Below are 21,861 nucleotides of genomic sequence, written 5' to 3' on the forward strand. Positions count from 1 at the left end.
TGGCCATCCATCCATCAGTCTATCTATCCATCCACCAGTTTATCTGGCCATCCATCCATCAGTCTATCTATCCATCCATCCATCATTCTATCCATCCATCCGTGTATCTATCTATCCATCCATCCGTGTATCTATCTATCCATCCATTCGTGTATCCATCTATCCATCCATCAGTGTATCTATCTATCCATCAGTCTATCCATCCATCCGTGTATCCATCTATCCATCCATCAGTCTATCTATCCATCCATCCATCCATCCATCCGTCCATCCGTGTATCCATCTATCCATCCACCAGTCTTTCTATCCATCCATCTATCCATCCATCTGGCTATCTATTCATCATCCGTGTATCTATCCATCCATCCGTGTATGATCTATCCATTAATAAATTATCTATCCATCCGTGTATCTATCCATACTGTATCCATCTATCTATCCATCCATCAGTCTATCTATCCATCCATCAGTGTATCTATCCATCCATCCGTGTATCATCTATCCATCCATCAGTGTATCCATCTGTCCATCCATCAGTCTATCTATCCATCCATCAGTCTATCTATCCATCCATCAATCACACTATCTATCCATCCGTGTATCCATCTATCCATCCACCATTGTATCTATCCATCCATTCATCCGTGTATCCATCTATCCATCCACCATTGTATCTATACATCCATCCATCAGTGTATCTATACATCCATCCACCTATCAGTGTATCTATCCATCCATCCACCTATCAGTGTATCTATCCATCCATCCATCCATCCATCCGTGTATCTATCAATCCATCAGTGTATCCATCCATCCATCCAGTTGTGTATCTATCTATACATCAGTCTATCTATCTATCCATCCATCCGTGAATCTATCTATCCATCCATTGATCCATCCATCCGTGTATCTATCCATCTATCAGTGTATTTACACATCTATCCATCAATCCAGTAGTGTATCTATCCATCCATCCATCAGTGTATCTATCTATCCATCCATCAGTGTATGTATCAATCAGGGTATCCATCCATGCATCTGTGTAACCACCTATCGTGTATCTATACATCCATTAGTGTATTTAAATATCCATCCATCAGTATACCTATCTATCCATCAGTGTCACTAGCCATCTGTGTATCAACCATCCATGTATCTATCCATTCATCAGTGTATCCTTCCGTGTATCTATCCATCCTTCAGTGTATCTATCCATCAGTGTATCTATCCATCAGTGTTTCTATCCATCCATTTCAGTGTATACATCCATCCATCATTTTATCCATCCATCAGTGGATTCATCTATCTATCCATCAGTGTATCTATCCATCCATCGATCCATCCATCAATGTATCTATCCATCCAATCAGTGTAGCCTACCCATCCATCCATCCATCCATCCGTGTGTCTATCCATTCTTCCATCAGCAGATCTGTCCATCAGTGTACCTATTCATCCGTGTATCTATTTGTCCATCCGTCCGTGTATCTATCCATCCATCAATGTATCTATCCATCCAATCAGTGTAGCCTATCCATCCATCCGTGTATAGGGAGCGGTTTGAGGAGGAGTTATAGGGAGCGCTTATAGGAGGAGTTATAGGGAGCGCTTATAGGAAGAGGCATAGGGAGCGGTTATAGGAGGAATTATAGGGAGCGGTTAGAGGAGTAATTATAGGGAGCGGTTAAAGGAGGAATTATAGGGAGCGGTTAGAGGAGCAGTTAGGGGAGGAGTTTTAGGGAGCGTTTAGAGGAGCAGTTAGGGGAGGAGTTATAGGGAGCAGTTAGAGGAGGAGTCATAGGAGCAGTTAGGGGAGGAGTTATAGGAGCAGTTATGGGAGGAGTTATAGGAGCAGTTAGGGGAGGAGTTATAGGAGCAGTTAGGGGAGGAAGTTATAGGGAGAAGTTATAGGAGCAGTTAGGGGAGGAAGTTATAGGGAGAGGTTATAGGAGCAGTTAGGGGAGAAAGTTATAGGGAGAGGTTATAGGAGGAGTTATAGGAGCAGTAAGGGGAGCAGTTAGAGGAGCAGTTAGAGGAGGAGTCATAGGAGCAGTTAGGGGAGGAGTTATAGGGAGAGGTTATAGGAACAGTTAGGGGAGGAAGTTATAGGGAGAGGTTATAGGAGCAGTTATAGGAGCAGTTAGGGGAGGAGTTATAGGAGCAGTTAGAGGAGGAGTCATAGGAGCAGTTAGGGGAGGAGTTATAGGAGCATTTATGGGAGGAGTTATAGGAGCAGTTATGGGAGGAGTTATAGGAGCAGTTAGGGGAGGAGTTATAGGGAGAGGTTATAGGAGCAGTTAGGGGAGGAGTTATAGGAGCAGTTAGGGGAGGAGTTATAGGGAGAGGTTATAGGAGCAGTTAGGGGAGGAAGTTATAGGGAGAATTTATAGGAGCAGTTAGGGGAGGAGTTATAGGGAAAGGTTATAGGAGCAGTTATAGGCAGAGGTTATAGGAGAAGTTAGGGGAGGAGTTATAGGGAGTGGTTATAGGAGCAGTTAGGGGAGGAGTTATAGGGAGCGGTTATAGGGAGCAGTTAGGGGAGGAGTTATAGGAGCAGTTAGGGGAGGAGTTATAGGAGCAGTTATAGGAGCAGTTAGGGGAGGAGTTATAGGGAGAGGTTATAGGTGCAGTTAGGGGAGGAGTTATAGGAGCAGTTAGGGGAGGAGTTATAGGGAGAGGTTATAGGGAGCAGTTAGGGGAGGAGTTATAGGAGCAGTTAGGGGAGGAGTTATAGGAGCAGTTAGGGGAGGAGTTATAGGAGAGGTTATAGGAGCAGTTATGGGAGGGGTTATAGGGAGAGGTTATAGGTGCAGTTAGGGGAGGAGTTATAGGAGCAGTTAGGGGAGGAGTTATAGGGAGCGGTTAGGGGAGGAAGTTATAGGAGCAGTTAGGGGAGGAGTTATAGGGAGAGGTTATAGGTGCAGTTAGGGGAGGAGTTATAGGAGCAGTTAGGGGAGGAGTTATAGGGAGAGGTTATAGGTGCAGTTAGGGGAGGAGTTATAGGAGCAGTTAGGGGAGGAGTTATAGGGAGCGGTTAGGGGAGGAAGTTATAGGAGCAGTTAGGGGAGGAGTTATAGGGAGAGGTTATAGGTGCAGTTAGGGGAGGAGTTATAGGAGCAGTTAGGGGAGGAGTTATAGGGAGAGGTTATAGGTGCAGTTAGGGGTGGAGTTATAGGTGCAGTTAGGGGTGGAGTTATAGGAGCAGTTAGGGGAGGAGTTATAGGGAAAGGTTATAGGGAGCAGTTAGGGGAGGAAGTTATAGGAGCAGTTAGGGGAGGAGTTATAGGAGAGGTTATAGGAGCAGTTAGGGGAGGAGTTATAGGAGAGGTTATAGGAGCAGTTATGGGAGGGGTTATAGGGAGAGGTTATAGGTGCAGTTAGGAGAGAAGTTATAGGAGTAGTTAGGGGAGGGTTATAGGGAGCAGTTAGGGGAGGAGTTATAGGAGCAGTTAGGGGAGGAGCTATAGGGAACAATTATAGCAACTAATTTCCTTTTCCCATATTGTTGTGTTTGGATCCTACAGTAAATGAATTATTAACTAATTTATAACTACCATAACCTGAATATCCGGTTCGCTCAGAGCTGTGGGGTCAGAGGTTTAGGGTAAACCCCTCAGCCGCCGCCGCACACCTTTGCGATGCAGAATCAATGCGTTTGGATCGCACCCCGGACGCGGCGGCCCATAAAGAATTGCAAAGCACTTTGAAAAGAAAAAGTTCCCTAGCAACACAATAATTTACTAAATGTTACTATTATTAGGAAATATTAATTTTAGAATTCATATATATACACCCAGGTAGGAACAAAGGAAAAGCACTATATATATGTGTGTGTGTGTCTGTCTGTCTGTATATATATGTGTGTGTGTGTGTTTGTGTGTGTATATATACACAGTCATGTGAAAAAGAAAGTACACCCTCTTTGAATTCCATGGTTTTACATATCAGGACATAATAACAATCATCTGTTCCTTAGCAGGTCTTAAAATTAGGTAAATACAACCTCAGGTGAACAACAACACATGACATATTACACCGTCATGATTTATTTAACAAAAATAAAGCCAAAATGGAGAAGCTATGTGTGAAAATCTCAGTACACCCTTACTGCTTCCATAGGAAGTAAGATGCTAAGTAGCAGACAGGTGCTGCTAATCAAATGCCCGTGATTAATTGATCATCAGCAAGTGTGACCACCTCTATAAAAGCCGAAGTTTTAGCAGTTTGCTGGTCTGGAGCATTCAGGTGTGTGTTAACACAATGCCAAGGAGGAAAGACATCAGCAATGATCTTAGAGAAGCAATTGTTGCTGCCCATCAATCTGGGAAGGGTTATAAGACCATTTCCAAACAATTTAAAGTCCATCATTCTACAGTGAGAAATATTATTAAAAAGTGGAAAACATTCAAGTCAGTTGCCAATCTTCCCAGGAGTGGACGTCTGTGAGGATTCGCCATTCCGGTGGTTCTGTCCCCTTAACCCTCACCTGTCCGTCCGGATCTAGTGGCACTCAAACAGGGCATGTCAGCGGTGGTTCACATGCGGGTCTATCTCAGCGGTTCCCGTGTCCAGGGATTTGCGCTCCCCCCGGTGGCATCGACGCGCGACGCATGCGCGGTGCGCACTCCCCGTCATCCTGTGGTCTCCGCCCCCCAACTCCGCCTCAGCTCTGACGTCGGAGGTACGCGGCAAGGCGGTCGCACACGTTCCTCCCTTCTCTCCTCGGGTCTCCGCCCCCGCACTGACACGGGTACCGTGGCACGCACGAATGGCGCGCGAACAGGTTGCCAGCTTGATGCGCGGGGCGCGCGTGCTCTCTAGAGGTCCCACCTCCACTCCTAATCGGCTGCAGAATAGGACGCACCTGCATGGTCCAGCAGCCTATCAGTGAGGGCTCCTGCACTTCCTGGTTGCCTCCCATTGGAGGGAGGTCCTACTTATACCCTGTCTGGACTTTCATTCTTTGCCGAGCATAACTCCAGTTTAGTGACGCTGCATCTCACCGCACCCTGCCTTGCCTGCCTTTACTCCTGCTGCCTGACCCTGCCTTGCCTGCCTTTACTCCTGCTGCCTGACCCTGCCTTGCCTGCCTTTACTCCTGCTGCCTGACCCTGCCTTGCCTGCCTTTACTCCTGCTGCCTGACCCTGCCTTTACTCCTGCTGCCTGACCCTGCCTTGCCTGCCTTTACTCCTGCTGCCTGACCCTGCCTTGCCTGCCTTTTCTCCTGCTGCCTGACCCTGCCTTGCCTGCCTTTACTCCTGCTTCCTGACCCTGCCTTGCCTGCCTTTACTCCTGCTGCCTGACCCTGCCTTGCCTGCCTTTACTCCTGCTGCCTGACCCTGCCTTTACTCCTTCTGCCTGACCCTGCCTTGCCTGCCTTTACTCCTGCTGCCTGACCCTGCCTTGTCTGCCTTTACTCCTGCTGCCTGACCCTGCCTTGCCTGCCTTTACTCCTGCTGCCTGACCCTGCCTTGCCGGCCTTTACTCCTGCTGCCTGACCCTGCCTTGCCTGCCTTTACTCCTGCTGCCTGACCCTGCCTTGCCTGCCTTTACTCCTGCTGCCTGACCCTGCCTTTACTCCTGCTGCCTGACCCTGCCTTGCCTGCCTTTACTCCTGCTGCCTGACCCTGCCTTGCCTGCCTTTACTCCTGCTGCCTGACCCTGCCTTGCCTGCCTTTACTCCTGCTGCCTGACCCTGCCTTGCCTGCCTTTACTCCTGCTGCCTGACTCTGCCTGACCCTGCCTTTACTCCTGCTGCCTGACCCTGCCTTGCCTGCCTTTACTCCTGCTGCCTGACCCTGCCTTGCCTGCCTTTACTCCTGCTGCCTGACCCTGCCTTGCCTGCCTTTACTCCTGCTGCCTGACCCTGCCTTGCCTGCCTTTACTCCTGCTGCCTGACCCTGCCTTGCCTGCCTTTACTCCTGCTGCCTGACCCTGCCTTGCCTGCCTTTACTCCTGCTGCCTGACCCTGCCTTGCCTGCCTTTACTCCTGCTGCCTGACCCTGCCTTGCCTGCCTTTACTGCTGCTGCCTGACCCTGCCTTGGACTTTGTGATACTCTCCTGCACTGACCCTGGCTTTGGAATACGACGATCCTGCTCTCTCCTGCACTGACCCTGGCTTTGGAATACGACGATCCTGCTCTCTCCTGCACTGACCCTGGCTTTGGAATACGACGATCCTGCTCTCTCCTGCACTGACCCTGGCTTTGGAATACGACGATCCTGCTCTCTCCTGCACTGACCCTGGCTTTGGAATACAACGTCCCAGCAAATTCACCCCAAGGTCAGACCGTGCAATGCTCAGAGAAATTGCAAAAAAAACCAAGAGTTACATCTCAGGCTCTACAGGCCTCAGCATGTTAAATGTTAAAGTTCATGACAGTACAATTAAAAAAAGACTGAACAAGTATGGTTTGTTTGGAAGGGTTGCCAGGAGAAAGCCTCTTCTCTCTAGAAAGAACATGGCAGCACGGCTTAGGTTTGCAAAGTTGCATCTGAACAAACCACAAGACTTCTGGAACAATGTCCTATAGGAAAGACGAGACCAAAGTTGAGATGTTTGGCCATAATGCACAGCGCCACGTTTGGCGAAAACCAAACACAGCATATCAGCACAAACACCTCATACCAACTGTCAAGCACGGTGGTGGTGGGGTGATGATTTGGGCTTGTTTTTCAGCCACACGACCTGGGAACCTTGCAGTCATTGAGTCAACCATGAACTCCTCTGTATACCAAAGTATTCTAGCGTCAAATGTGGGGCCATCTGTACGACAGCTAAAGCTTGGCCGAAATTGGGTCATGCAACAGGACAATGATCACAAGCACACCAGCAAATCTACAACAGAATGGCTGAAAAAGAAAAGAATCAAGGTGTTGCAATGGCCCAGCCAAAGTCCAGACCTCAACCCGATTGAAATGCTGTGGCGGGACCTTAAGCGAGCTGTGCATAAACAAATGCCCACAAACCTCAATGAACTGAAGCAACGTTGTAAAGAAGAGTGGGACAAAATTCCTCCACAACAATGTGAGAGACTGATAAAGTCATACAGAAAGCGATTACTTCAAGTTATTGCTGCTAAAGGTGGTTCTACAAGCTATTGAATCATAAGATATACTTAGTTTTTGACACATGGCTTCTCCATTTTGGCTTTATTTGTGTTAAATAAATCATGACACGGTGTAATATGTCATGTGTTGTTGTTCATCTGAGGTTGTATTGACCTAATTTTAAGACCTGCTGAGGAACAGATGATTGTTATTATGTCCTGATATGTAAAACCATAGAATTCAAAGAGGGTGTACTTTCTTTTTCACACAACTGTATATATATATATATATATATATATATATATATATATATAATATATATATATATATATATGCAAATGTAAATACAACTGTATGCTCATCTGCATGTCTTAGGCAGGTCTGCAACCCCGCCTTTCCCCATTATCACCCAGCACACAGCACTTCCACTGCAGCAAGGGATTCTGGGGAATGACATGCAAATGAGCACACAGTGCCACTTTTTGCTTCAAAAACCATTTTTAACATGGTTCCCTATACGCTTAAGCTTGCTGCATGGTCACAGCTTTGAGCACAGCCAGGGTTAAGGTGCATACCCAGAAAACCCACCCACAGACAGCTGTTTTGACCTTTATGAGACCCAGTTTGACCCGTGTGAGACCCAGATTCTCAGTTTGTCCGTTCATATTTGTCCTCTTTTGACATACTGTAGAAAGGATGGGAGTCTCACACCCCCTAGTGGTGCTTCTCAATGCAGGCCAAGTATGATAATGTATCAATAACAAAATCCTGAACTGCTTTTTAAACAGCCATCAGCGTCACATACAGTATAGAGTATCCACATAGCCATAGAATAACCGTGTTACAGTCCCCCCAATAGCCTCTGGTGTGAGGAAAGTCTTGTATGGGGTGTGGGACCGGGTAAATAAGGTACTCACTGTTAGGATAATGAGACGCTGGCTGCTCCGGTGTGCTCCTGCTAGATGAGTAGCAAAGAATCCAAAAAGAACGAAGCGGTGCAACTCCCATGCAGTAAGGACAAAGACCAGGACAGTGTCATTCAAGTGTAAGCTTCATTGACACCCGACAGCCACCAGAACCACTCTGACGCGTTTCGCACGGTACACCGTGCTTTGTCAAAGAGAACACTAACACAGAACAAACATCGGCATAAAATACCCACCAGACCCCGCATTCTAACCAATGGTAACTCGGCACGCACCCAGTAACTCCCACCTGCTGAATATTTAATCACCATTCCAGCTAATCGAGAAATGGGGAGTGTGCGCCGAGCGTCGCAGGGTGTAGAAAGGTAACATGAAAACAACAAAGAAGTTAAAGGGATATCAAACATAAATTTAAAATATCAATTTAAAATATCAATTTAGCTTTTTGATATTTTAAATTTACGCTTGATATCCCTTTAACTTCTTTGTTGTTATCATGTTACCTTTCTACACCCTGCGACGCTCGGATTTACTCCCCATTTCTCGATTAGCTGGAATGGTGATTAAATATTCAGCAGGTGGGAGTTACTGGGTGTGTGCCGAGTTACCATTGGTTAGAACGCGGGTTCTGATGGGTATTTTATGCCGATGTTTGTTCTGTGTTAGTATTCTCTTGGACAAAGCACGGTGTACCGTGCGAAACGCGTCAGAGTGGTTCTGGTGGCTGTCGGGTGTCAATGAAGCTTACACTTGAGTGACACTGTCCCGGTCGGAGTCCTTACTGCACGGGAGTTGCACCGCTTCGTTCTTTTTGGACTCTTTTGACATACAATGTCCTCCCTCCCACATTGTACTGCGCTGCGGAATGCGTTGGCTCCATGCAAATAAAACATAATAATAATACATGGTATAGAGATGTGTCTCCCCCTTCTCTGCCACAATAGGTGTGTAATGTGCACGGAATATGCTACTAAATAAGCGCTTAGATCAAATATACCAAATAACACTCTGTGATAAGTGCAAGTGAAAAAATATATAAATAGTGATATAATAATCGAGATGATACTTCGCTGCTCAAACCCTTAGCGCAGGCCTGCACGACACGCGCCCGGCGGGCCGTCTGCGCTCACTGTCCTGGACAATAGGTGTGTAGTCATATCTTGTGAATGACTTCTTGTAACATCTTATCATAAGCATTAGATCAGCAGGGCAGGAAGGAAAGCCTCACTGCAGAGAGCGTCAAATAATGTAGAGTCCTGCAGTTAAGCAATGGCACGGCAGCAGGTATTGGGTCAGGGGCGGCCAGCTCCAGTCCTCCGGGGGGCACCAACAGGTCAGGTTTTCAGGGTACCCCTGCTTCAGCACAGGTGGCTCAATCAGTGGCTCAGTCGAAGACTGAGCCACTGATTGAGCCACCTGTGCTGAGGCAGGGACTAAATAAAGCCAATTGTGTTGAGGCTGGGACTCTTTGAGCCACCTGTGCTGAAGCAGGGACTCATTAAGTCACCTGTCCTGAGGCTGGGACTGATTGAGCCACCTGTGCTGAAGCAGGGACTGATTGAGCCACCTGTGCTAAAGCTCGGACTGATTGAGCCACCTGTGCTGAAGCAGGGATATCCTGAAAACCTGACCTGTTGGTGGTCTTTGAGGACTGGTGCTTCCCCCCCCCCCACACCCTCCCCCCCCCCGTATTAGGTGGATTTCCTACCTCCCTGGGGGTTTTTTCCTGCTCAGGCCAGAGCTGGGACACGGAGTTGCTCCCTCTGCTGCTTCAGCGCACTCTGTGCTCGCTGCTTCTGTCCAGCGGTCAGAACCTGCTCCCTATCTGTATATCTCTCCCCCACGTGCGTCACTGTGATGTATACTGACACAGCGTCTGCCAATATCCTCATATCTGGGGCTTGGAGCAGAGCTGAATATTTTTTTATGGGTGCAAAAAATATGTCAGTGGAATGTTTAGAATGCAGCCCTCCCCCCTCTAACTGCTATTAACCCTCTCATGCTTGAGTCATTTAACAGATGGGTTACTATAATATATATGTGTGTGTGTGTATACCATGTATGTATGGGTGTGTGTGTATACTGTGTATATCTCTGTGTGTGCGCTAAGTGTGTGTATATATGTGCGTGTGTATACAGTATGTACTGTATGTGTGCATATAGATATAGATATATATGTATATACTGTATAAATGTGTGTGATGTAGATGTATGTGTGTTTGTTAGTGTATATATTTATATATATATATATATATACATACACACACACACACACACACACACACACACACACACACACACACACACAATGGCGAGAAAAAGTTTATGAGTCCCAATGATAATTACGGACATTCAATAGTTTTTCCATGATAACCTTCTTGAATAAAAAACAATCTTTTGTTAAATATCAAAAAGGGTTTATTTTAACCAATTCCAGGTCTTTTGGGGAAAAAAAATGATTTATGAATTAGACAAACAATGAGTAATTAAGATGCTGGGTATGTGCGAAAGTAAATGAAACCCTGGTTTTATCAGCTAAATTAAAGAAGGTATTTAAATATCAAGGTCAGTATTCAGAGGTGAGTTTGGGAGGCCCCACTCTATATAAAGATCAGAAACTTTGTGAGTTTGGTCTTCACCATACAGGTGTGTGGAAACACGTCGTGCCATGGTCAATACAAATCTCTGAGGACCTCAGATGGGCAGTTATTGATACTCATCAGTCTGGAAAGGGTTACAAAACCATTTCTAAGGATGTGGGGCTCCACCAATCCACTGTCAGACAGTCTACAAATGGAGAAAGTTCAAGATCACAGTCAGTATACCCAGGAGCGGTCGTCCTACCAAAATCTCCCCAAGAACAAACTGGCAAATCAACCAGGAAGTCACAAAGAACCCCAGAGTAACATACAAGGATCTGCAGGCCACGCTCGCGCCTTGGCTAATGTGAGTGTTCATGACTCAACTATCAGAAAAAGACTGAACAAGAATGGTGTCCATGGAAGGATAGCCAGGAGGAAACCACTGCTCTCTAAAAGAACATTGCTGCCAGTCTGACGTTCGTCAAAGAGCACATAGCTGATCCACAAGACTTCTGGAACAATGTTCTCTGGACAGAAGAATCAAAGCTTGAACTTTTTGGCTTCAATGGGAAACGTTATGTTTGACGAAAATCAAAACTGCATTCGAACAGAAGAACCTCATCCCAACCGTCAAGCACGGTGGTGGGAGTGTGATGGTTTAGGGACGCTTTGCTGCCTCAGGACCTGGACGGCTCGCCATCATTGACACAACCATGAATTCTGCCTTGTATCAGAAGATTCTAGAGGAGAATGTCATGCCATCCGTCTGTGATCGGAAGCGAAAGTGGCTCATGCAGCGAGACAGTGATCCTAAAAATACAGGCAGATCTACCAAAGAATGGCTGTAGAAGAAGAAATGCCGTGTTTTAGAATGGCCTAGTCAAAGTCTGGACTTGAACCCCATCGAATGTTGTCGCAGGACCAGAAGCGAGCTGTCCATGCAAGGAAGCCCTCAAATGTCACTGAGCTGAAGCAGTTCTGTAAAATGAATGGGCAAAAATTCCTCAAACCCGATGTGAGAGACTGACCAGCAGTTACAGGACACGCGGCGTTGAAGTCACTGCTGCTCAAGGGGGCGCCACCAGGTACTGACTCTAAAGGGCCACATACTTTCTCACACATGGATATTGAATGTGGGATTATTTGTGGATACATAAATGTTGGAAAAGTGTCATGTTTTGGTGTCATTTGTTTGATCAGGTTATCCTATTAGGACTTAGATTCAGATACAATAACATTTTAGGTTGGAAATATGTGAAAATCCTAAGGGGTTCACAAACGTTTTCTCGCCACTGTGTGTGTGTGTGTATAATATATGTGTGTGTGTGTGTGTGTATAATATATGTGTGTGTGTGTGTGTGTGTGTGTGTGTGTGTGTGTGTGTGTGTGTGTATATATATATATATATATCACCAATGATGTACCATGCATCCTTCAAAATCCTTGCAAAACTCTTTACAGGCTGCTGGAAGAACAGGGAAACTCTATAACAATGTAATAATGCCATAATTATCCTCATCCACAAGAAAGGAGACAAAGACCTCGAGAACTACAGGCCAGTCCACTTCCAATCACTTACTAGAGTTTTATGAAGATTGTCAATAATCAGCTGTAACAGGACCCCGGACTTCGACCCGCCCAGAGAAGCAGTGCGATCTTGCAATGGATACAACACAACGGAGCACATCCAAATCGTACAAGAAGTGATTTCCCGAAGTAATGTGTACGATCTCCCACTCTGCTTAGGATTTATAGATGACAAAAAAGCGTTTGATTCTGTCTGTGCCTCAGAGCTCCTAGAAGCGTTAAGAAGACAAAATGCTGAAGAAGCGTGTGTTAATATTATAAAGAACATTTACAAGAATGCCACATCCACCATTAGATTACATGACGATAAAAGCCAGATAAGGATCAGCAAGGGAGCGCGGCAGGGAGACACCGTGTCATCAGGATCAGCAAGGGAGTGCGGCAGGGAGACACCGTGTCACCAGGATCAGCAAGGGAGTGCGGCAGGGAGCCACCGTGTCACCAGGATCAGCAAGGGAGCGCGGCAGGGAGACACCGTGTCACCAGGATCAGCAAGGGAGCGCGGCAGGGAGACACCGTGTCACCAGGATCAGCAAGGGAGTGCGGCAGGGAGACACTGTGTCATCAGGATCAGCAAGGGAGTGCGGCAGGGAGACACCGTGTCACCAGGATCAGCAAGGGAGTGCGGCAGGGAGACACGTGTCACCAGGATCAACAAGGGAGTGCGGCAGGGAGACACCACGTCACCAGGATCAGCAAGGGAGTGCGGCAGGGAGACACCGTGTCACCAGGATCAGCAAGGGAGTGCGGCAGGGAGACACCGTGTCACCAGGATCAGCAAGGGAGTGCGGCAGGGAGACACGTGTCACCAGGATCAACAAGGGAGTGCGGCAGGGAGACACCACGTCACCAGGATCAGCAAGGGAGCGCGGCAGAGAGACAATGTGCCACCAGGATCAGCAAGGGAGCGCGGCAGGGAGACACCGTGTCACCAGGATCAGCAAGGAGGTGCCCACGCTCATGTATGGGTGTGACCTGTGTGTCCTGCCCGCGCTCACGTATGGAGGTGACCCGCGTATTCTGCCCGTGCTCACGTATGGATGTGACCCGTGTATACTGCCCGTGCTCACGTATGGAGGTGACCCGCGTATACTGCCCGCGCTCACGTATGGAGGTGACCCGCGTATACTGCCCGCGCTCACGTATGGATGTGACCCGCGTATCCTGCCCGCGCTCACGTATGGATGTGACCCGCGTATCCTGCCCGCGCTCACGTATGGATGTGACCCGTGTATCCTGCCCCCGCTCACGTATGGATGTGACCCGCGTATCCTGCCCGCGCTCACGTATGGAGGTGACCCGCGTATCCTGCCCCCGCTCACGTATGGATGTGACCCGCGTATCCTGCCCGCGCTCACGTATGGATGTGACCCGCGTATCCTGCCCGCACTCACGTATGGATGTGACCCGTGTATCCTGCCCCCGCTCACGTATGGATGTGACCCGCGTATCCTGCCCGCGCTCACGTATGGAGGTGACCCGCCTATCCTGCCCCCGCTCACGTATGGATGTGACCCGCGTATCCTGCCCGCGCTCACGTATGGATGTGACCCGCGTATCCTGCCCGCACTCACGTATGGATGTGACCCGCGTATCCTGCCCCCGCTCACGTATGGATGTGACCCGTGTATCCTGCCCGCGCTCACGTATGGATGTGACCCGTGTATCCTGCCCGTGCTCACGTATGGCTGTGATCCGTGTATCCTGCCCGTACTCACGTATGGATGTGACCCGCGTATTCTGCCCGTGCTCACGTATGGGTGTGACCCGTGTATCCTGCCCGTGCTCACGTATGGATGTGACCCGTGTATCCTGCCCGCGCTCACGTATGGATGTGACCCGTGTATCCTGCCCGTGCTCACGTATGGCTGTGATCCGTGTATCCTGCCCGTGCTCACGTATGGGTGTGACCCGCGTATCCTGCCCGCGCTCACGTATGGATGTGACCTGTGTATCCTGCCCGTGCTCACGTATGGGTGTGACCCGTGTATCCTGCCACGCTCACGTATGGCTGTGACCCGTGTATCCTGCCTGCGCTCACGTATGGATGTGACCCGCGTATTCTGCCCACGCTCACGTATGGGTGTGACCTGTGTGTCCTGCCCGCGCTCAAGTATGGAGGTGACCCGCGTATTCTGCCCGTGCTCACGTATGGATGTGACCCGTGTATCCTGCCCGCGCTCACGTATGGATGTGACCCATGTATCCTGCCCGTGCTCACGTATGGGTGTGACCCGTGTATCCTGCCTGCGCTCACGTATGGAGGTGACCCGCGTATTCTGCCCACGCTCACGTATGGATGTGACCCGTGTATCCTGCCCATGCTCACGTATGGATGTGACCCGTGTATCCTGCCCGTGCTCACGTATGGATGTGACCCGTGTATGCTGCCTGTGCTCACGTTTGGATGTGACCCGTGTATCCTGCCCGTGCTCACGAATGGAGGTGACCCGCGTATACTGCCCGTGCTCACGTATGGATGTGACCCGTGTATCCTGCCTGCGCTCACGTATGGATGTGACATGTGTATCCTGCCCACGCTCACGTATGGATGTAACCCGTGTATCCTGCCTGCGCTCACGTATTGATGTGACAAGTGTATCCTGCCCGCGCTCACGTATGGATGTGACCCGTGTATCCTGCCCGCGCTCACGTATGAGTGTGACCCATGTATCCTGCCCACGCTCACGTATGGGTGTGACCCGTGTATCCTGCCTGCGCTCACGTATGGATGTGACCCGTGTATCCTGCCCATGCTCACATATGGGCGTGACCCGTGTATCCTCCCATGCTCACGTATGGATGTGACCCGTGTATCCTACCCGTTCTCACGTACGGATGTGACCCGCGTATCCTGCCTGCGCTCACGTATGGATGTGACCCGTGTATCCTGCCCGTGCTCACGTATGGATGTGACCCGCGTATTCTGCCCACGCTCATGTATGGGTGTGACCTGTGTGTCCTGCCCGCGCTCACGTATGGAGGTGACCCGCGTATTCTGCCCGTGCTCACGTATGGATGTGACCCGTGTATCCTGCCCGCGCTCACGTATGGATGTGACCCATGTATCCTGCCCGTGCTCACGTATGGGTGTGACCCGTGTATCCTGCCTGCGCTCACGTATGGAGGTGACCCGCGTATTCTGCCCACGCTCACGTATGGATGTGACCCGTGTATCCTGCCCATGCTCACGTATGGATGTGACCCGTGTATCCTGCCCGTGCTCACGTATGGATGTGACCCGTGTATGCTGCCTGCGCTCACGTTTGGATGTGACCCGTGTATCCTGCCCGTGCTCACGAATGGAGGTGACCCGCGTATACTGCCCGTGCTCACGTATGGATGTGACCCGTGTATCCTGCCTGCGCTCACGTATGGATGTGACATGTGTATCCTGCCCACGCTCACGTATGGATGTGACCCGTGTATCCTGCCTGCGCTCACGTATGGATGTGACAAGTGTATCCTGCCCACGCTCACGTATGGATGTGACCCGTGTATCCTGCCCGCGCTCACGTATGATGTGACCCATGTATCCTGCCCACGCTCACGTATGGGTGTGACCCGTGTATCCTGCCTGCGCTCACGTATGGATGTGACCCGTGTATCCTGCCCATGCTCACATATGGGCGTGACCCGTGTATCCTCCCATGCTCACGTATGGATGTGACCCGTGTATCCTACCCGTTCTCACGTACGGATGTGACCCGCGTATCCTGCCCGCGCTCACGTATGGATGTGACCCGTGTATCCTGCCCGTGCTCACGTATGGATGTGACCCGCGTATTCTGCCCACGCTCACGTATGGGTATGACCTGTGTGTCCTGCCCGCGCTCACGTATGGAGGTGACACTCGTATTCTGCCCACGCTCACATATGGGTGTGACCCATGTATCCTGCCCGCACTCACGTATGGATGTGACCCGTGTATCCTGCCCGTGCTCACGTATGGAGGTGACCCGCGTATTCTGCCCGCGCTCACGTATTGATGTGACCCGTGTATCCTGCCCGTGCTCACGTATGGATGTGACCCGTGTATCCTGCCCGTGCTCACGTATGGATGTGACCCGTGTATCCTGCCCGTGCTCACGTATGGATGTGACCCGTGTATCCTGCCCGTGCTCACGTATAGAGGTGACGCGTATTCTGCCTGTGCTCACGTATGGATGTTACCCGCGTATACTGCCCGTGCTCACGTATGGAGGTGACCCGCGTATACTGCCCGTGCTCACGTATGGAGGTGACCCGCGTATTCTGCCCACGCTCACGTATGGAGGTGACCCGTGTATCCTGCCCGTGCTCACGTATGGATGTGACCCATGTATTCTGCCCGTGCTCACGTATGGATGTGACCCGTGTATCCTGCCCGTGCTCATGTATGGATGTGACCCGTGTATCCTGCCCGTGCTCACGTAAGGATGTGACCCGTGTATCCTGCCCGCGCTCACGTATGGATGTGACCCGTGTATCCTGCCTGCGCTCACGTATGGATGTGACCCGTGTATCCTGCCCGCGCTCACGTATGAGTGTGACCCATGTATCCTGCCCACGCTCACGTATGGATGTGACCCGTGTATCCTGCCCATGCTCACATATGGGCGTGACCCGTGTATCCTCCCATGCTCACGTATGGATGTGACCCGTGTATCCTACCCGTTCTCACGTACGGATGTGACCCGCGTATCCTGCCCGCGCTCACGTATGGATGTGACCCGTGTATCCTGCCCGTGCTCACGTATGGATGTGACCCGCGTATTCTGCCCACGCTCACGTATGGGTATGACCTGTGTGTCCTGCCCGCGCTCACGTATGGAGGTGACACTCGTATTCTGCCCACGCTCACATATGGGTGTGACCCATGTATCCTGCCCGTACTCACGTATGGATGTGACCCGTGTATCCTGCCTGCACTCACGTATGGATGTGACCCGTGTATCCTGCCTGCGCTCACGTATGGATGTGACCCATGTATTCTGCCCACGCTCACGTATGGGTGTGACCCGCGTATACTGCCCGCGCTCACGTATGGAGGTGACCCACGTATTCTGCCCACGCTCACGTATGGATGTGACCCGTGTATCCTGCCCGCGCTCACGTATGGATGTGACCCGCGTACTCTGCCTGTGCCCACGTATGGTGGTGACCCGCGTACTCTGCCTGTGCCCACGTATGGTGGTGACCCGCATACTCTGCCTGTGCTCACGTATGGAGGTGACCCGCGTACTCTGCCTGTACCCACGTATGGTGGTGACACTATTCTGCTCGCGCTCACGTATTGAGGTGAAACTTGGACCCCAAATGCGAAGATAATTCAATTTGTAAGCTTGAGACAACGCAAAGAAGCAGCGGCTCAGTGAGTAAAGGCATTGACTGTGGACACTGCGTGTGAAGCAGGGGAGCCTGGGAGAAGCAGGGGAGCCTGGGAGAAGGAGCGGCTCAGTGAGTAAAGGCATTGACTGTGGACACTGCGTGCTAAGCAGGGGAGCCTGGGAGAAGCAGGGAAGCCTGGGAGAAGCAGGGGAGCCTGGGAGAAGCAGGGAAGCCTGGGAGAAGGAGCGGCTCAGTGAGTAAAGGCATTGACTGTGGACACTGCGTGTGAAGCAGGGGAGCCTGGGAGAAGCAGGGGAGCCTGGGAGAAGGAGCGGCTCAGTGAGTAAAGACACTGAGTGGTGAAAAAATAAGTGTAAATAGCGCTCGTGCAAACAATATACAGTGATTACAATATAAACCTGTGATACAGAGTTGGTAAGGTAGTCCTTGAGCTGCCTGAGAGGTTGATCTGGTATCTCCCAACCAGATATGCAGTCTGTGTGGATGAAACCTCCTATGGCGCTGAGGAAAGAATGGACGTGGATTCTTGTGCAAAAGTTCTTTTCTTTGAGCTGAAAACCTCAGAAAGGGAAGACAAAAAAAGGCAGAAAACACTGCAATAGTGTATTACCCAGGGACATGCTATAATATATAAAATGAGAGCATTTATTTAATAAAACAATTTGTATAACAATGAATATGAAACAATTAATAAAACAGTTGATCAATCAGATTAGAAGTGTAAAACTTCCAAGCGCTTGTGCTTAAGGAAGATATACTGCTCCGCCGTGGTAAAATTGAAATCCTACTCACCGGACATGAGTAGGACATGTGCAAGGGTTTAGGGGTTTTATCTTCAGAAGACACCGCTCGCCGTGGGGTGCGTCCGTCTGTTGATGCGGGGGGACCGCCTGCAATACTCGTGGACTCCTTGCCGACAGAGTTCGCTCGATCGTCTCCTCCGATGACGTCACCACCTGGATTTCACTGCTACGGTGTCCCTGAGTGGCCAAAAACCTTTCCAACGCGTTTCGAAACTCCTATTGATGGGTTTCTTCGTCAGAGCACTGGGAGAAGGAGCGGCTCAGCGAGTAAAGGCATTGACTGTGGACACTGCGTGTGAAGCAGGGGAGCCTGGTTCAATTCCCGGTGTCGGCTCCTTGTGACTTTGGGAAGTCACTTTATCTCCCTGTGTCTCAAGCACCAAAAACATAGATTGTAAGCTCCGCAGGGCAGGGATCTGTGTGTAACATTCCTATGTGCTGCGTACCGCTCGCTATACTGTAATTGTGACGCGCTCTGTGTCCATTGGGAGAAAAGCGCTACATGAAATAAAGTTGTTATTATTAAGTATGGTGTGATGCATGCTGGGTATTACCCAGAGACGGGAAAAAGAATGAATGGGGTCGGAAACAAACAAAAGTCAGTGACATCAACACGCGGGGGGCAGAAAGTAAAATGGCGCTGGGCTGGAAATATCGCAAGAAGGAACGGCCATCGTTGCATGAAGATGGAACTCCACTGGATTCCAAGAGAGATTAAAAGACCTAGATGACGACCATAAGTAAGACGAGGGAATGTGTGGGAGCGACGTGGGGAAGAGAGGCTGTAACCGCAGGACCTGGGAGATCACTGGGGAGGCTTCATCCAGCAGCGGGGAGACCCGGGCTGGAGAGGATGGGATGAGGGAATGTGTGGGAGCGACGTGGAGAAGAGAGGCTGTAACCGCAGGACCTGGGAGATCACTGGGGAGGCTTCATCCAGCAGTGGGGAGACCCGGGTTGGGGAGGATGGGATCAGGGAATGTGTGGGAGCGACGTGGGGAAGAGAGGCTGTAACCGCGGGACCTGGGAGATCACTGGGGAGGCTTCAGCCAGCAGTGGGGAGACACGGGCTGAAGGGGATGATATACAGTATATAGATTATATTTGTGTTTGTATTTTTATATGCAGGGATTGAGAGATACAGATACACACACCGCTCTGCGTATAATACAGATACTGTACACACACCACTCTGCGTATTATACAGATACTGTACACACACCGCTCTGCGTATAATACAGAAACTGTACACACACCACTGCGACTTATACAGATACTGTACACACACACCGCTCTGCGTATTATACAAATACTGTACACACACCGCTCTGCGTATAATACAGATACTGTATACACACCGCTCTGCGTATTATACAGATACTGTACACACACACCGCTCTGCGTGTAATACAGATACTGTACACACCGCTCTGCGTATAATATAGATACTGTACACACACCGCTCTGCGTATTATACAGATACTGTACACACACCGCTCTGCGTATAATACAGAGACTGTACACACACCGCTCTGCGTATTATACAGATACTGTACACACACACCGCTCTGCGTATAATACAGATACTGTACACACACCGCTCTGCGTATTATACAGATACTGTACACACACACCGCTCTGCGTATAATACAAATACTGTACACACACTGCTCTGCGTATACCGGTAATACAGATACACACACCGCTCTGCGTATAATACAGATACACATACCGCTCTGCGTATAATACAGATACTTTACACACCCCTCTCTGCGTATAATGGGTTAACATAACTGATTTGCATTAGAAATCTGATATATGTCTTAAATCCGTCTGCTAATCCTATAACCGCAGTGCTAGATAGTACCTTGCGGGTTCTAATCCGTAGAGGAAGGAATTTGGGGACAGAAGCGTTGATGGAAGGGACGGGATCAGACAGGTCTTATAGCAGGTGAAGCTGCTCTATAATCATATATACAGGTAGGTATGGGATGTTTGGGTTTGGGGTTCAGAAATGATTGACATGGGGCCTGTATGTATATATGTATGTATATCTTTATTTAGCTCCCACAGTGTACCCAGCACTTTACAAAAGAGACAAACAGTACAGGGAATTATAATACAATAAAAGCAGCAAGGTCAGACAATAGAGGAAATCCCTGACCCGGAGAGCTTACAATCTAAGTGGTATGTTGGGAGATTTACAGACAGCAGGTGAGTGAATAAGCGCAGTTGATGGCCGTGGCTGGTCTTGATGGTGGGTAAGTGCAGCAGATGGCAGTGGCTGGCCTTGATGGTGGGTAGGTGCAGTAGATGACAGTGCCTGGCCTTGATGGTGGATAAATGCAGTAGATGGCAGTGCCTAGCCTTGATGGTGGGTAGGTGCAGTAGATGGCAGTGCCTGGTCTTGATGGTGGGTAGGTGCAGTAGATGGCAGTGCCTGCCCTTGATGGTGGGTAGGTGCAGAAGATGGCAGTGCCTGGCCTTGATGGTGGGTAGGTGCAGTAGATGGCAGTGCTTGTCCACGATGGTTGGTAGGAGAGACTATGGGTGTGGGACAGTCGCCACGAGTCCGAGCTGTGTAAACGCTTCATGTAAGAGGTGAGGTTTAAGGTTTGTATTAAAGGTGGGGAGAGAAGCTGCTTGGTGTATACTGAGTGTGAGGGAGCCCCACAGGTAAGGGGCAGTGAGAGAGAGAGCAGTAGAGCTGAAAGGGCTGGAGAGGAGACAGGTATGGGCAGAGTGCAGGAGACGAGCAGGGGCCTAACAAGGGATCAGAGCGGATATGTAGGGAGGAGGAGATGAGTGGGAGAGCCTTAAAGGTAAGGAGGAGAACTTTGCGGGTGACAATGTGGGGGGCAGAGAGGTTCGGGGGGTGTAGCAGCTGAGGACCACCTATCCCTTCCTCTTTTCACAACCACAGTAGGAAACGTACAATTCCACTTCGGAGAAGAATAGGGGGGGTTCTTTTAGGAAGAAAGCCTGTTCTTTTTACAGCATAAATATTACATCAATCCCGGGCTAAAACCTTTTCCCGATGTTAAGTGTCGACACAGCACTGCTGACTTTTCTAAGCCACGCTCACCCCCTGCGGGGGGGGGGGCTGAGGGGGGGGCTGGGTTGCTGATCTGCCCCACGTGGGGCTATTTCTAAGGGCGGGGGCTATAGGGGAAAAGTGCACGGAGTGGTTGCACAATCGTTTAACCCTTTGCTGCTCCCCCCCCCCCCCCCTTTCCACCATCTCTCTTCCCCGCAGACCCCGACGGCTTCCTGAAATCAGCCCGCCTCCAACGCCTTCCCTCTTCCGAAATGGGGAGCCAGGACGCGTCCCCCTTAAGAGAGACCGCCAAGGACCCCTTCAGCTCGGACTGCAGCTGCCGGCAGGACAGTCTGACCGTCATCATCACGGCGTGTCTGACCTTCGCAGTGGGGGTCACCATAGCGCTCATCATGCAGATATATTTCGGGGACCCCCAGGTGAGGGAGGTGAAAAAAAAGATCCCCCTTTTTTTCTTTGAAGGGTCAAAGTGAATATATATATTGTGATGTCTGCATCACGTTGCAAGACCTTGTGTCCCAT

At 49.9% G+C, this 21,861-nt stretch overlaps 1 protein-coding gene across 1 annotated transcript in view; it reads left to right on the plus strand.

The window, feature by feature from the left end:
- GGT7 (gamma-glutamyltransferase 7) overlaps positions 1-21,861 on the plus strand; it is a 49,361-nt gene that overhangs the window by 458 nt on the left and 27,042 nt on the right. Inside the window, exon 2 of the mRNA XM_075571897.1 lies at positions 21,538-21,758. Coding sequence (XP_075428012.1) covers positions 21,538-21,758 — 221 coding nt within the window. The remainder of the gene's footprint in view (positions 1-21,537; positions 21,759-21,861) is intronic.

This window comes from Ascaphus truei, chromosome 15 (assembly GCF_040206685.1).
Source record: "Ascaphus truei isolate aAscTru1 chromosome 15, aAscTru1.hap1, whole genome shotgun sequence".
Classification (NCBI taxonomy): Eukaryota; Metazoa; Chordata; class Amphibia; order Anura; family Ascaphidae; genus Ascaphus; species Ascaphus truei.